The sequence below is a fragment of the Pleurodeles waltl genome, chromosome 8 (assembly GCF_031143425.1).
Source record: "Pleurodeles waltl isolate 20211129_DDA chromosome 8, aPleWal1.hap1.20221129, whole genome shotgun sequence".
NCBI classification, from domain to species: Eukaryota; Metazoa; Chordata; class Amphibia; order Caudata; family Salamandridae; genus Pleurodeles; species Pleurodeles waltl.
The window spans coordinates 1310522854-1310537937 of record NC_090447.1 but is presented as its reverse complement, the minus strand read 5'-3'; the positions used below and the strand labels follow the sequence as shown (position 1 = coordinate 1310537937).

General features: G+C 45.4%; 1 protein-coding gene across 4 annotated transcripts in view; it reads right to left on the bottom strand.

The window, feature by feature from the left end:
- CENPJ (centromere protein J) overlaps nt 1–15084 on the bottom strand; it is a 261058-nt gene that overhangs the window by 78138 nt on the left and 167836 nt on the right. For all 4 annotated transcript variants that reach the window (XM_069202296.1, XM_069202295.1, XM_069202297.1 and 1 more), the window contains one exon: nt 14140–14236. In XM_069202296.1, the coding sequence (XP_069058397.1) occupies nt 14140–14236 (97 nt within the window). The remainder of the gene's footprint in view (nt 1–14139; nt 14237–15084) is intronic.

Here is a 15084-nt window from a genome sequence, read left to right as displayed (position 1 = left end):
TGCACCCTGCCCTTTGGTTGAAGGACCTACAAGAGGGGTGACTTATAATGTCTAGGTGCAGTGACCAGGTTCGGTGGTGAAAGGGTGCATGCATCATTTCACGCAGGTTACAGTGGCAGGCCTGCAGACAGTTTGCATGGGCTCCCATGGGTGGCACAATATATGCTGCAGCCCATGGGAGGCCCCTGCAGAACCAAATGCCCTGGGTACCCAAGTACCATATACTAGGGACTTACAGGGGTGCACCGGTATGCCAACCAAATTTAGGGGAGCGAGCACTGGCACTGGGGTCCTGGTTAACAGAATCCCAGTGAACTACAGTCTAAACACACTGACAACAGGCAGAAAAGTGGGGGGGTACTACAACCAGAACCCAGCTTACTACATAATGCAGGTATGCATCCTTAAGGGCTATGGTTACCATATAGTCCCCCTTCTCTAGAACAGGAATTACTTCCTGTAATGACATTATCTTGACTTTTTGTGTTTTGAGTGATCTGTGGAGGGTTCACAGGTCCAGAATACGTCTTAAGGTCTTATCTTGCTTTAAAACCAGAAAATATGTTGAGTACATCACATTGTGTTGTTATTCTCTTTGAAACACCATATCTATATTGCCCTCTAGCTTAGGAAGAGTCTGACTACTTGCAGCAGATGACTTTGTTTCGCCCGACTGATATTTTTTTTTCTTGGTGGTATTGTGGGAGGTGTTATTGTTAATTCCATGCAGTAGCCATGTTTGATGATATTTAGTGTCTATTTGTTGGAGGAAATCCTTGCCTATTCCTTTCTGAACACATTGATTCTTCCTCCCACAGGCCCCTGGTTGAGTTTTTTTTCCCCTGTGCAGTCACTTATCAATGGAAGGTACCTCCGATAGTGGTAACTCTTCTCCTGCTCCTTCCTCGAAAGGCATATCTTGTGGGTGGGTAAAGCTATTGTGACAATGTTACTATTGTGTGAATGTGCCATAGGAGGTGGCCTGGTGCATGCCCACTCTCCCCCCCCTTGCAGGTGATCTTTTCCTCTGCTGCATACCCTCTCAAAAGGGTCTCCCTATATTGCAGTGCCTTCATGGCTTTTGCTGTGTCATTTTCTTATCTCATGCGCTGTAAAGCCTCTTTCACTGATTGCCCAAAAAGACTGTTTCTTCTACAGGGCATGTTCATAACGGCAGATTGTATTTCCTGTTTAAACTTTGGTAGTGTTAGCCAGGCATAGCTACGTTACTGGCCCTTTTTCAAACTCTTAAGGTAAGTGCTGCATGAGTTTCTTGAATTCATTTCACTTGAGTTTTGACCAACTCATCCATAGATCATTGCCGTTGGACAGAGTGTGGGCACCTAGAGACAAAGTTTTGGCATTTTTTGTTTTGATATTTTGCAAACATCTATTTGAGGTGTTCCCCAGTTTTTTTAAGTAATGTTGAAGGACTTGTGGGTGGAGTTGCCACTTGTGTGTTTGTTGATGCATCCTTCTTAGTAGGTCTGCTTAGTGGTTGTTTGTCCCCGAGAGATGCTGTGCCACTATGTGAATATGGTGATGAATCACCCATTTCCATATTGTCTGTGCTAGTTGTTAAGATTGTGTCCCCCCCCTCTTTTTGAATATAGTACATGGCAGTCACACTTCTCTGTATGTATCAACACTGTTTTGTGTTGCAGCTGTGAAAGGAATGCTTTCATTGCAAAGAATATGGTTTGTAGTTCCAGGTAACTGATATTACGAGACTGATGAGTACTGTCACATAACCCCTGAATTGTTAGGTTGAGGTGGTGAGCTCCCCAACCGTTGTTTGAGGCATCCGTTGGGAGAGTGATGTGAGGCACAGGGTCTACAATGGGCCGTGCCTTCATAAGCTTAGTGATATTCCACCAATGTAGAGAGAGATAAGTTTGGCCGTCCAACAACACTAGATCATCCATTTGAATCTGTGCCAGAGACCAATGACGAGAGAGACATTGTTGAAGAGGACGCATATGAAGTCTGGCATGAGGCACTATGGCAATACAAGATGCCATCAGCAGCAGCATCAAGCGCACGTCGAATGAAGTTATTTGAAGTTGTTTGTTTCTCATTTACAATTTCTACCCCTCTTTTACAATGTTCTTCTGGTAGGTATTGTAGAAAGTTTCTCCATAGCATCCCAGTGAGCTCTGTTGTATCTGGATAGCAAAGCTTGAGCATTAGCAATTCACCAGTGATTGGCTGCTTGAGCTGCCACTCTTTTCTCTGCCGCATCTAATTTTTTACTTCCCTTATCAGGAGGAGGTGCGTCTCCTGTTGACTGGCTATTTGCCCTTTTGCGTGCAGTAGATGCAACAATAGAGTCTGGAGGAATTTGTCTTTTTATATATAAAGGATGAGTGGATGCAGCCTTGTACTTTATCAACTCTCAGAGTGATAGCCTTAGAGCAAGGTTTCTTTAAATATTTCTTCTGCATGTCTGAGCATGCCTGGGAGAACTAGGAGGAACTGACTATGTGTTGCACCAAGGGTGTCAAATAAAAAAATCTTCCTCTTTTGGCTCATTGTACACTTGCACATTATGAAATGCAGCTGCTCTAGATATAACCTGTTGGTATGATGTGAAATCCTCAGGTGGTGAAGGTCTTGCTGAGTAAAGATCTGGATCATTTGGTGTAATATGATCTGGATCGTATTCATCCCATGGGTCCTGTTCGTCTGATGTAGCCCCACCAGGTGGTGTGAACCCTGAAACAGGAGGATATGTTGGTGGAGGAGTATGTTGTGTAGAAGTAGGTAAAGGTGGAGATGTAGGACTATGAAAAGAAGTCTGTTCTTTGGAGGTGTAAAGGAATTAAGACTCTCTTGAAAAGTTAATTTCCTCTTTAAAGGTGGCAGAGGTGATGTTATAATCCACCCTGTTCCTTGTTGAATTTGAAGTCGGCACTGCCTAGCATCCATAACTTCTAAAATTGGTTCTACTTGTGATGTAGGGGTTGTTATAGACTGTCCAGAGTCACTGAAAGTATTTTGTGTTGTTTTCGGTTCCAAAGGTTTTTTGGGATGGAAAATTTTCAGTGCTGTAATATTAGTAGACTTTTCTCTTTTTCGGTGCTGAGGTGATCAACACTGAAGCACCATAAAGTTTTTGTTTTGTTTGTGCTGAAATGTTGGTACTGGAGGTCGATGCCAAAGATTTATCTTTGGCTTTTTTCAGTGCCCAGCGAGGCATCTGAATAAGTTTCTCAGCTCCGACCATGGCTGGAAGGCAGTGGCAGACCGGTGACCTCTTTTGTGGTTTTTCTGTCCGATGAGAAAGGGGGCTTTTTACTTCGTTTGTGCTGGATGCAATGGTTGACTCTTGCTGTCCGAGTGCACATCAGAGTCTGAATCCAGAACAGAGAATACCCCCTCTTGTTCCAAGTCTTCTTGTGTGTGCTTGTCGCTGAAGATGTCCAGTGTATCATCTTGATGTCAAGACGCCATTTCCATTCAATGAGCTCTTCGATTTCTAAGCATCTTCTTTGACTGACAAGAATGTCACGCTTTGCAGGTCTGATAGTTGTGGTCTGGTGAAAGGCACAGATCACACACCTGATGATGGTCAGTGTGTGGAAACTTTGAATGGCATTGTGGGCAAAATCGAAATGGAGTACGTTCCATTAGGGCTGCATTGTTCAATACCACGTGGAAGAGGTAGGCCCGAAGAGGGCCTGACAGTTCCCGAAAGGGTAGAGAAATTAAATTTAGAGTATGGAAAAGGAACCAAAAGTTGAATTATTAAAGAATATACGTTCAGAAACAATACCGACGATGATAGAAAGGTGGAAAGTATACCGTTTTAGATTGTTTGGAGCCGAGAACTCGGAGCGAGAGGAACACACATCCGAACCCAACGTGGAGAAAAATAAACTAACAAAGGCCTCAATGCCCATGTGCAATATTACAGAGAGGAGGAGGCACTCGATATTGTGACTAGAAAACTTTCTTCGAATAAAAACAAGTTGCACTACTCTGAACCCAACACTAGATGGCGAGCTTATGCACATCATGTATAGCTACAGTTACACATGCCATCAAACACGTTATTTCTTTTCCCCATTGGAGTGATGGCCTTTGCACCTTCCATGACCACTGAAAGCCTCTTCACACTAGCCACGGGCACTGAGCAGCACTGAGAGGAATTGGTTCACCTTGTAGTAGGGTAGTATTGTCTCCAGAAGGAAGCATGACTCAGTCTGCTCCTCCCACCATATAGGTGTTTGCTGCTCACTTTAAAACTGCATTGTATGCAGTGATGTTATCAGGGGCAACGATCTCAAAAGGTAGGAGTCTAGCCCCCTTTTCTGGTGAGTCAGCATATACGTCTTGCCACTCTTCCGTCCATTGTCCTACTACCAAGAGGTCATGTTTGAAAAACTGTTCTTGGTCGAAAATTGAAAAATTAATCCTCAAACTCCTCTTGAGGTTCTGGAGTGAGTGATTGCTCGTTTCAGCAGCCTCCTGCTCTGGGTGATGTTTCTCTTCCAGAGGTTTTTGGGGAATCTTCTACTTTCTTAGAGTCATCTAACTTTTTTTTTTTGTATGAGGGCTGTAAGACGTTGGCTCTGTATATACTATTTCAAAGTAAGAAACAGTGTGCACATAGTCCAAGAGTTCCCCTTAGAGGGAAGATAGTGGCAAAATTAAATAATTCAAATGCTCTATTTTGTGGTAGTGTGGTCGAGCATTAGGCTTATCAGAGGGTAGTTTTTGTACACACACAGGCAATAAATGAGGAACACACACTCAAAGACTAACTCCAGGCAAATAGGTTTTTATATTGAAAAATATATTTTCTTAGTTTATTTTATGAACCACATGTTCAAGATTTGCAGTAAACACATTAAATGCAAGGTACTTCACTTAGATACTTTAGGAACTTTGAATAAAAGCAATATGATATACAGTCTTTGTAAAAATGTCAATAAGCTATTTTCAAAGTGGACACACTGCAAAAATCAACAGTTCCTGGGGGAGGTAAGTAAAGGTTAGATTAGGAGGTAAGTAAAACACTTACAAGTCTCAGTTCTGGGGTATAGGCAGCCCACCGTTGGGGGTTCAAGGCAACCCCAAAGTTACCACACCAGCAGCTCAGGGCCGGTCAGGTGCAGAGCTCAAAGAGGTGCCCAAAACGCATAGGTGCCTAAGGAGAACAGGGGTGCTCCGGTTCCAGTCTGCCAGCAGGTAAGTACCTGCTTCCTCTGGGGGCAGACCAGGGGGGTTTTGTAGAGCACTGGGGGAGACACGAGTAGGCACACAAAACACACCCTCAGCGGTACAGGGGCAGCCGGGTACAGTGTGCAAAGCAGACGTCTGGTTTCACGTAGGAAACAATGGAGGAACCCGGCGGTCACTCTAGCGGTGCAGGAGAGCACAGAGAGGGCTTCTCGGGACAGCCACCACCTAGGCAAGGTGTAGGGTCGTCTGGGGGGTCACTCCTGCACGGAGGTTTGGTTCCTTCAGGTCCTGGGGCTGAGGGTGCAGTGTTGGTTCCAGGTGTCGGGTCCCTTGTTACAGGCAGTTGTGGTCAGGGGGGGCCTCTGGATTCTCTCTGCAGGCGTCGCTGTGGGGAAGCAGGGGGGTCGTCTCTGGTTACTCACAGGCTCACTGTCGCCGGGGAGTCCTCACTGAGGTGTTTGTTCTCTGAATCTCGAGCCGGGGGCGTCGGGTGCAGAGTGAGAAGTCTCACGCTCCAGGCGGGAAAAGTGCAGTATTTGGAAGTTGCTTCTTTGTTGCAAAGAAGTAGCTGGTTTTTAACAGGGCTGCTGTTCACAGGAGTTTCTTGGTCCTTTAGTCCAGGGCAGTCCTCTGAGGCTTCAGAGGTCGCTGGTCCCTGTGAGATGCGTCACTGGTTGCAGGTTTTCGAAGTTGGAGACAGGCCGGTAGGGCTGGGGCTAAAGCAGTTGTCGTCTTCTTCCTTCTCTGCAGGCTTGTAGGTCAGCAGTCCTTATTGTTTCTTTAGGTTGCAGGAATCTAGTTACCTAGGTTCTGGGGTGCCCCCAAATACTGAATTTAGGGGTGTATTTAGGTCTGGGAGGGCAGTAGCCAATGGCTACTGTCCTTGAGGGTGGCTACACCCTCTTTGTGCCTCCTCCCTGTGGGGAGGGGGCACATCCCTAATCCTATTGGGGGAATCCTGCAAAATCAAGATGGGGGATTTCTAAAGGCAGGGGTCACCTCAGCTCAGGACACCTTAGGGTCTTTCCTGACTGGTGGGTGACCCCCTCCTTGTTTTACTCATTATCTCCCCTGGACTTGCTGCCAAAAGTGGGGGCTGTGTCCAGGGGGCAAGCATCTCCACTAGCTAGAGTGCCCTGGGGCATTGTAACACGAAGCTTGAGCCTTTGAGGCTCACTGCTAGGTGTTACAGTTCCTGCAGGAGGGGGTGTTAAGCATCTCCACCCAATGCAGGCTTTGTTTCTGGCCTCAGAGAGCACAAAGGCTCTCACCCCAGGGGGTCAGAAACTCGTCTCTCAGCAGCAGGCTGGCACAGACCAGTCAGTCCTGCACTGAAGGATTGGGTAAAATACAGGGGGCATCTCTAAGATGCCCTCTGTGTGCATCTTTTGATAAATCCAACACTGGCATCAGTGTGGGTTTATTATTCGAGAAGTTTGATACCAAACTTCCCAGTATTCAGTGTAGCCATTATGGAGCTGTGGAGTTCGTTTTGACAAACTCCCAGGCCATATACTTATTATGGCCACACTGTACTTTCAATGTTTAAGAATAGACTTAGACACTGTAGGGGTATATTGCTGATGCAGCTATGCCCTCACCTGTGGTATAGTGCACCCTGCCTTAGGGCTGCAAGACCTGCTAGAGGGGTGACTTACCTGTGCCACAGGCAGTATTTTGTAGGCCTGGCATCCTGAGGGGGATGCCATGTCGACTTTGCCTTTTTCTCCCCACCAACACACACAATCTACAATGGCAGTGTGAATGAGTTAGGTGAGGGGTCCTATAGGGTGGCACAACACATGCTGCAGCCCTTAGGGACCTTCCCTGGTCACAGGGCCCTTAGTACCACTGGTACCTTTTACAAGGGACTTATCTGTGTGCCCGAGGTGTGCCAATGGTGGAAACAATGGTACATTTTAGGTGAAGGAACACTGGTGCTGGGGCCTGGTTAGCAGGGTCCCAGCACACTTCTCAGTCAAGTCAGCATCAATATCAGGTAAAAAGTGGGGGGTAAGTGCAACAGGGAGCCATTTTCCTACAAGGGCTTGCCTTCATTTCGGCCTTAGAGCACCTTCTCATTTTCTCAACTTCAAGAAAACTTTTGCCCAGTGTCATTTTTTCTCCCAATTTCTTCGGCACGGAGCTGTTCTTCCCCGAAGGAATCTTGTCACTCCCTTGCTACTGATCCTCTTTCAAGGCTGAGGGACTGCCTCCAGTGGTACCCTTGGGCTTGGATCTGTGGTGCTCTTTCAGCCATCTGACATTGAATGTTTTGACATCAATGGTGATTCTGCATGCGCAAGTCTGAGGTTTTCGGTTCAGCTGTCGAGCACATTCACATTGTTAACTTGCACTTGGTTTTGACGTCCCTCAACATCTGTTTGAGTTTCTTCTCCAGCTTTTCTTGATTACCAACAGCAGGTGTAATGGGACCATCTCTGCTTCTGTCTCATCCTTATAGTCTTGGGCTGGAATTCTTAGCATGCTGCATATACCTCTGAACAATGTTATTTTGGGATACAGAGGTTGCAGTCCTCATCGCTATCTTGGTGGCACTTGGGGAAAAATCTGGATGGAATGTGTTCCATACTACACTTTTCTTCACCTACCAGGTGGTCATACTAAGTTTCGGTATTCTCAGCACTGGTGCCTTTTCATATACTCGTCTCCCACAACTTCATTTGTGTAATCAGCTGCCTTCAACGCCATTTGTTTTTTACAGAAACACTCTTTTCCTTGGCGCAGTTATTTCCTCCTTGACTGCCAAGCTCTGAGTTGTGCTTCCGGATCCAATTCCGGAAAAATAACCTGAAGATGGTGACTATGTTTAAGAATTTCCAGGGCTTCTTGGACACAACATCATACAAGAAGGGTAACAGCATTAAATGGTTTATGACACACCCACTCAAAAACAAAAAGGAAAAAAAAAAAAAAGAATAATAAAAAAAAAAAAACACTACAATGCAACCACTAGATGGCAAACTAAAGTACAGTATCTAAAGCCAGAAAAGCTTCACACTGCAGATTGCCAAAACCTGTCACCTTGTAACTTCCATGTTCCATCTAGCACAAAGAAGCACTGGTGTCCTAACATCAGGCAAGAATAACTAAGCACAGTGGCACACAGTGACCAGTTTAGATCGGCAAGTCAATCCAAGAAAGATAATTAACCACAGAAAAAGTAATCCACCACAAGGAACTATGCTATTATTACCCCTAAGCACACATTGCTGCACAAAAGCTAGGGTGCATAATATTTAGGAGTTGTACATGTCCAACATTAGAAATGTCTTGTCCCCCAAAACAACATTATCACTAGTTAGACTGTAACTCGTGCTTAGGGAAAGTTAATGTTTAGATTAATATATACTAAGTAAAAATGTAATTATGTAATCAATCAATCAATCATAGCATTTGTAAAGAGCGACTTATCCCCCCAGGAGGTATACAGGTGCTCAGGGTTGTCGTTGTGTGTCCGAGCTACTCCTCAAACAGCTGTGCCTATAGTTTCTTCTGGAAGTCGAGGAGGGTGTGCAAGGTGCCTAGGTGGTGGTGGTGGTGGGGGTGGGGGGGGTGCTGATCCGTTTGGGTCCGATGTTCTGAAGGGCTTTGCAGGCGATGGTGAGAACTTTGAATTTGCACCTTTTGTGCACCGGCAGCCAGTGTAGACTTTTAAGGGGAGAAGGTCGAGGACGAGTCTCGCTGCTGTGTTCTGGATGGTCTGGAGGCAGTGGAGGAGCTGGGCAGGGAGTTACATAGAGGGCATTTTCGTTGTCTAGTCTGCTGGTGATGGCTTGGGTGACCAATTTTCTGCAGAGGGTGTGGAAGCTGGAAGAGGCAACTGCATTTATCTGCTGTTTGAAGGTGCGTTTGCTGTCTATGATGATGCCGAGGTTGTGGGCGTCGTCAGTTGGTGACAGGGGTTATCAATGGGGGGAGGATCACCATGAGTCGTCCAAGGGAAAGGGGTTTCTTCTGAAGATGATCACTTCTGTCTTGTCCATGTTCAGTTTCAAGCAGCTGGATTTCATCCAATTGATGACGTGTATCATGGTGTTGCTGAAGTTGTCACATGGGAGCGAACAATCTTGGCCAGTGACGTTACGTAAACATTGAAGAGGGTAGGGCTGAGAGAGGAGCCCTGGGGGACGCAGCACAATAAATGTCCAATCTCATGGTGGAGTCAGATTTATATTAAATATATTGGAAATATAACTTTTAGAAAGCTACCTTTACCCAGTCTGAAGCTGCTGGAGGCTAATTAGCATTATCTCTCCAGCAACTGCCCAGCCCAAATTAGGAGTGAAGGAGGTGTGAAAGTTGCTCCCAGAGACAATGGACTGGGAGAGGGAAGGTGCTTTCTTCACCAGTTGGTGTGAGCGTAGGAATTTAAATTAGCTTCAAAGTGACCTGCTCTGTCACAAGCAAAGGTTCGGTGACACCTAGAAACCCTAGGTCTTTGCCCTCATAGTTAGGCTAGCACCAATCCCAGATGGAGGACAGCAAACCCCATACCTGGGTTTGAGTGGGCACAGAGCCTGAGAAAGTTCATTACACTGGCATCATAAGGTTTTGCACAAAGAAGAGAAGTTTCCCCATCTTGGATTTTGAGAACATAGGGAAATGCTTGCAGTAGGGCAAACAGAACTGCTGAAAATGCAGATAAGGTTGTTGCTAGGATTTTTACTCCATTGGTTAGGAAGAGCTCAGGAGTCACCCCCACACCCCCCAATGAGCTGGTGGAAGATAAAATGTGGCATCCCCAGGAACCATCCTTAAATCACTTACGGGACCTGTGGTTGATTTATTGAGGACCGGATCTGATGTCTGACCTCAGACAAGCCTTGAAGGACTGGCCCTGTTCTGCTTTTGTATCCAGGACAAAGAAGCAAACTCAAAGGATCAGATGGTGGACTTCCTGTGTGGCTACAGGAACATAAGCTGCAAGAAGCCTTTTCCTCAAGTACCCAGCTGACCAGTGGTAACTGGACTTGGAATCAACTTTACTGCTGGCCTAAAGTCTCAAGTCTCCACGTGTCAAAGCCCCAGATCCTGGAGAGTTAGACTTGTACTCCCTATCATTGTTTGGCATCAAAAGAAAGTTTTGAAACTTTTCAAAACTTTCCCTAGAGCTTCAAGGGGACGTGTGTAGGAAGTTGGCTCTGTATATACTATCTCAAAGTGAGAGATGGTGTGCACAGAGTCCAAGGGATCCCCTTAGAGGTGGATAGTGGAAAAATTAGATAATACTAATGCTTTATTTTGTGGTAGTGTGGTCGAGCAGTAGGCTTATCAGAGGGTAGTGTTGAGCATTTGTTGTACACACACAGACAATAAATGAGGAACACACATTCAAAGACTAACTCCAGGCCAATGGATTTTATATTGAAAAATATATTTTCTTAATTTATTTTAGAACCACAAGATTCAAGATTTGAAGTAAATACATAAAATGCAAGGTACTCCACATAGGTAAGTAAGGAACTTTGAATTAAAGCAGTAGTACACACAGTATATGTTAAAATTGCAATAAGCTATTTTAAAAGTGGACACTGCAAAAATCAACAGTTCCTGGGGGAGATAAGTAAGGTTAAGTTTCTGAGGTAAGTAAGGCACTTACAAGTTCAGTTTCCTGGGCATAGGCAGCCCACCGTTGGGGGTTCAAGGCAACCCCAAAGTCACTGCACCAGCAACACAGGGCCGGCCAGGTGCAGAGGTCAAAGGAGGGCCCAAAACACATAGGCGCCTATGGAGAACAGGGGTGCTCCAGTCTGCTGGCTGGTAAGTACCCGCATCCTTGGGGAGCAGACCAGGGGGGGTTTTGTAGAGCACTGGAGGGGAGGGACACAAACAGGCACACAAAACACACCCTCAGCGGCATAGGGGCGGCCGGGTGCAGTGTGCAAAGTTGGCGTCAGGTTTTCTTAGGCGATGCAGGCAGGGCACAGGGGGGGCTTCTCAGACCAGCCACCGAATGAGCTAGGCAGAGGGCCGCCTGATGGTCACTCCTGCACTGGAGGTTGGTTCCTTTCGGGCCTGGGGGCTGCGGGTGCAGTGCTTGGCCCAGGCGTCGGGTTCTTTGTTCCAGGCAGTCGCGGTTGGGAAAGGCGGGGGAGTCTCTGGATCCTCTCTGCAGGCATCGCTGTGGGGGGGTGCAGGGGGGTCGTCTCAGGTTACTCACGAGGTCGCAGTCGCCTGGGAGTTCTCTCTGCAGTGTTGGTTCTCTGAAGCTCGAGCCGGGGGCTTCGGGTGCAGAGGGTGAAGTCTCAGGCTTCCGGCCGGAAGAGTGAGTTCTTTAGAAGTTGTTTCAAAGTTGCACAAAATGTTGCTGTTGGTTAACAGTGCCGCTGTTCTCTGGAGTTTCTTGGTCCTTCGGTTCAGGGCAGTCCTCTGAGTCCTGAGAGGTCGCTGGTCCCTCTCGGATGTGTCGCTGTGCAGGTTCTTTGAGTCTGGAGACAGGCCAGTAGGGCTGTGGCCAAGTCAGTTGACGGCTCCTTAGTCTCTGCAGGGCTTTCAGGTCGGCAGTCCTTCTTTGTGTAGATTGCAGCAATCTGATTTCCTGGGTTCTGGGTCACCCCTAAATACTGAATTGAGGGGTGTGTTTAGGTCAGGCGGGCAGTAGCCAATGACTACTGTCCTGGAGGGTAGCTACACCCTCTTTGTGCCTCCTCCCTGAGGGGAGGGGGGCACATCCCTAATCCTATTGGGGGAATCTTCCCATCTCAAGATGAAGGATTTCTCAAGGCAGGGGCACCTCAGCTCAGGACACCTTAGGGGCTGTCCTGACTGGTGGGTGACTCCTCCTTGTTTTTCTCATTATCTCCTCCAGCCTTGCCACCAAAAGTGGGGGCAGTGGCCAGAGGGGTGGGCATCTCCACTAGCTGGCATGCCCTGGAGTGCTGTTACAAAAGGCATGAGCCTTTGAGGCTTACCGCCAGGTGTTACAGTTCCTGCAGGGGGAGGTGAGAAGCACCTCCACCCAGTACAGGCTTTGTTCCTGGCCACAGAGTGACAAAGGCACTCTCCCCATGTGGCCAGAAACTCGTCTGGTTGTGGCAGGCTGGCAGAAACTAGTTAGCCTAGCACTAGGAGTCGGACTGGTATTCAGAGGGCATCTCTAAGATGCCCTCTGGGTGTATTTTACAATAAATTCCACACTGGCATCAGTGTGCATTTATTGTGCAGAGACGTTTGATACCAAACTTCCCAGATTTCAGTGTAGCCATTATGGAACTGTGGAGTTTGTGTTTGACAAACTCCCAGACCAAATACTTCTTATGGCTACCCTGCACTTACACTGTCTAAGGTTTTGCTTAGACACTGTAGGGGCATAGTGATCATGCACATATGCCTTCGCCTGTATTATAGTGCACCCTGTGTTAGGCCTGCAAGGCCTACTAGAGGGGTGACTTACCTATGCCACAGGCAGTGTGAGGTTGGCATGGCACTCTGAGGGGAGTGCCATGTCAACTTAGTCATTTTCTCCCCACCAGCACACACAAGCTGTGAGGCAGTGTGCATATGCTGAATGAGGGGTCCCCAGGGTGGCATAGGACATGCTGCAGCCCTTAGAGACCTTCCCTGGCATCAGGGCCCTTGGTACCAGGGGTACCATTTACAAGCGACTTATCTGGGTGCAGGGTTGTGCCAATTGTGGGAACAAAGGTACAGTTTATGGGAAGAACACTGGTGCTGGGACCTGGGTAGCAGGGTCCCAGCACACTTTCAATCATAACTGGCATCAGCAAAAGGCAAAAAGTCAGGGGGTAACCATGCCAAGGAGGCATTTCCTTACACTGGTGCATTGGGAGAATTCATAAGGTGAGGAATCCACAGGTAGTTGTATCCATCAGGAAGAGGTCTTTCCTACACTGGTGAAGTAGTGTTTGTTGCAGAAATTAAATAAGGTTTCGGCAATATGTTGAAGGTTGAAAGATCAGGCCTTGTAAAAGAAAACTGGGTGATAAACTATGTTGTATTTGTGCACTAAGATGTAGTTAATCTGTTTGCAAGCACCAGGACTTAACTTAAAACTACATAAGCAGAACAAGGCATCTATTGGGGAATCAACATATCGCCGACCAACTAAATGAGGAACTTGGTTTTGAGATAATCCTACATCAAATGCTACTGCCATCTTTTAACACTATTTACTTTCTTCAGAGCAAAAAAAAGGAGGTGGGGGCACAATGTATTCTAGCAAGTAGCACTGATACTTTTAAACTAAATTGTGTTCTGTTACTTCAGCAACAGACAGCAAAAAGTGCAGCAATATGTGATGTTTTCTAGCATCCTATTTCAGTATAGTAATTATTTCCTAAAATATTTTCAGGAATACGGGGATGCTCTCCAAGCCCTAACAAACAATCTGGGTGGTTTTACAATTAAATTATTATACAGTTATATTTGTAACTGCTGGTTATTTTTGGTTTTGTTCAGACAAAGTTCTATCAATCAGACTGGTCATCTGTCATGATAGTGTATCTTGTGACTACTCCACTATCTTGGACATGCCATGTGCTAATTCATGTTTTGGATTTCTAAACCACTAGGAAACCAAAGGTTTGAATACATCCAAGGCACTTGCATTGTGATAAATCAGTGATATTAATATGTGACTCCATAGAAAACAAATAATTTTTTTTCAAAATATTACACTTAATTTACAGATGCCACGCATTTTATACCCAGTGACACCTATACTAATGAGGTATGTACAGTCATAATGGTATTCCCAATGTGTTGTTATGAAATATGCACACAACTGTTTCAAAGAGTTGAGCAACATCCAGGCAGTGAATGAGTTTAAAAAGAAAAGATATAACCTAAAAAAAACTACGAGAGAAAAAGCTGAAAAGTACACAGACATTTTACTCAAACCAATGATTGCATCACTATGAATGAAGAACAGCTAATTCAGAAGAAACAAAGGGGATACAAAAGCAATACCTTTGGTTGGTGAAGGCACCCTGCATGTTATTTTTGTGTTCTTTTGTGATGTATCAGCAGAAGATGGGATATGATTTTTTAAAACATTTGCTGGACTCTGGAATAAGAGGATTATAATGTTAGTTTTTCTTTAAATTTGTTCACTTTTTAATTTAATGATTATTTACAACATAATATGCACACCTTTACAAATGTTCATCATTCATGGCACAATTAAAAAAAGTATATATCCTTTAACTTATTTAAATATTTGCTTATTCAGAAGTGTGAACATCACTGTGCAGCATATTAACAATTTATTCATATAAGTGGTTAACCTATGGTGTAAAAGTAGAGATAGTATTTTGGATACTAAAGAAAGATACATCTTCAATTTAAAATTCAAGTAAGTGAATGTGCTGGCGTGGATGTGGTGTGTACCTACATTCAGGAGGTGGCACTTGTCATGCCTTGAGAGTCCTTCATGGGAAAGCAGATCAAAAATTGAAGACCTGCATATCAGTTCAAGCAGCAGTATATTTGGCCTTGGTGATCTAGATTGTTGTGCTCCAGAGACACACATTGTAGGAAGCTGGCTCTGTATTTACTATATCAAAGTGAGATATAGTGTGCACAAAGTCCGGGGGTTCCCCAGAGGCTTGACAGAGGGAAAAATAGAGAATACTAATGCTCTATTTGTGGTAGTGTGGTCGAGCAGTTAGGCTTATCAGAGGGTAGTGCAAAGCATTTGTTGTACACATACACACAATAAGAGATGAACACACTCAATGACTTAACTCCAGAACAATGGCTTTTTATGTAGCAAAAATGTATTTTCTTAGATTATTTTTAGAACCCAAAGATTCAGTTTGCAGGTAAGTGCATAAAGTGAAAGGATCTTTACATAGATATAATCAGGACTTTGAATGGAATCCACAATGTACACAGTTTTTCTTAAAATGGCAA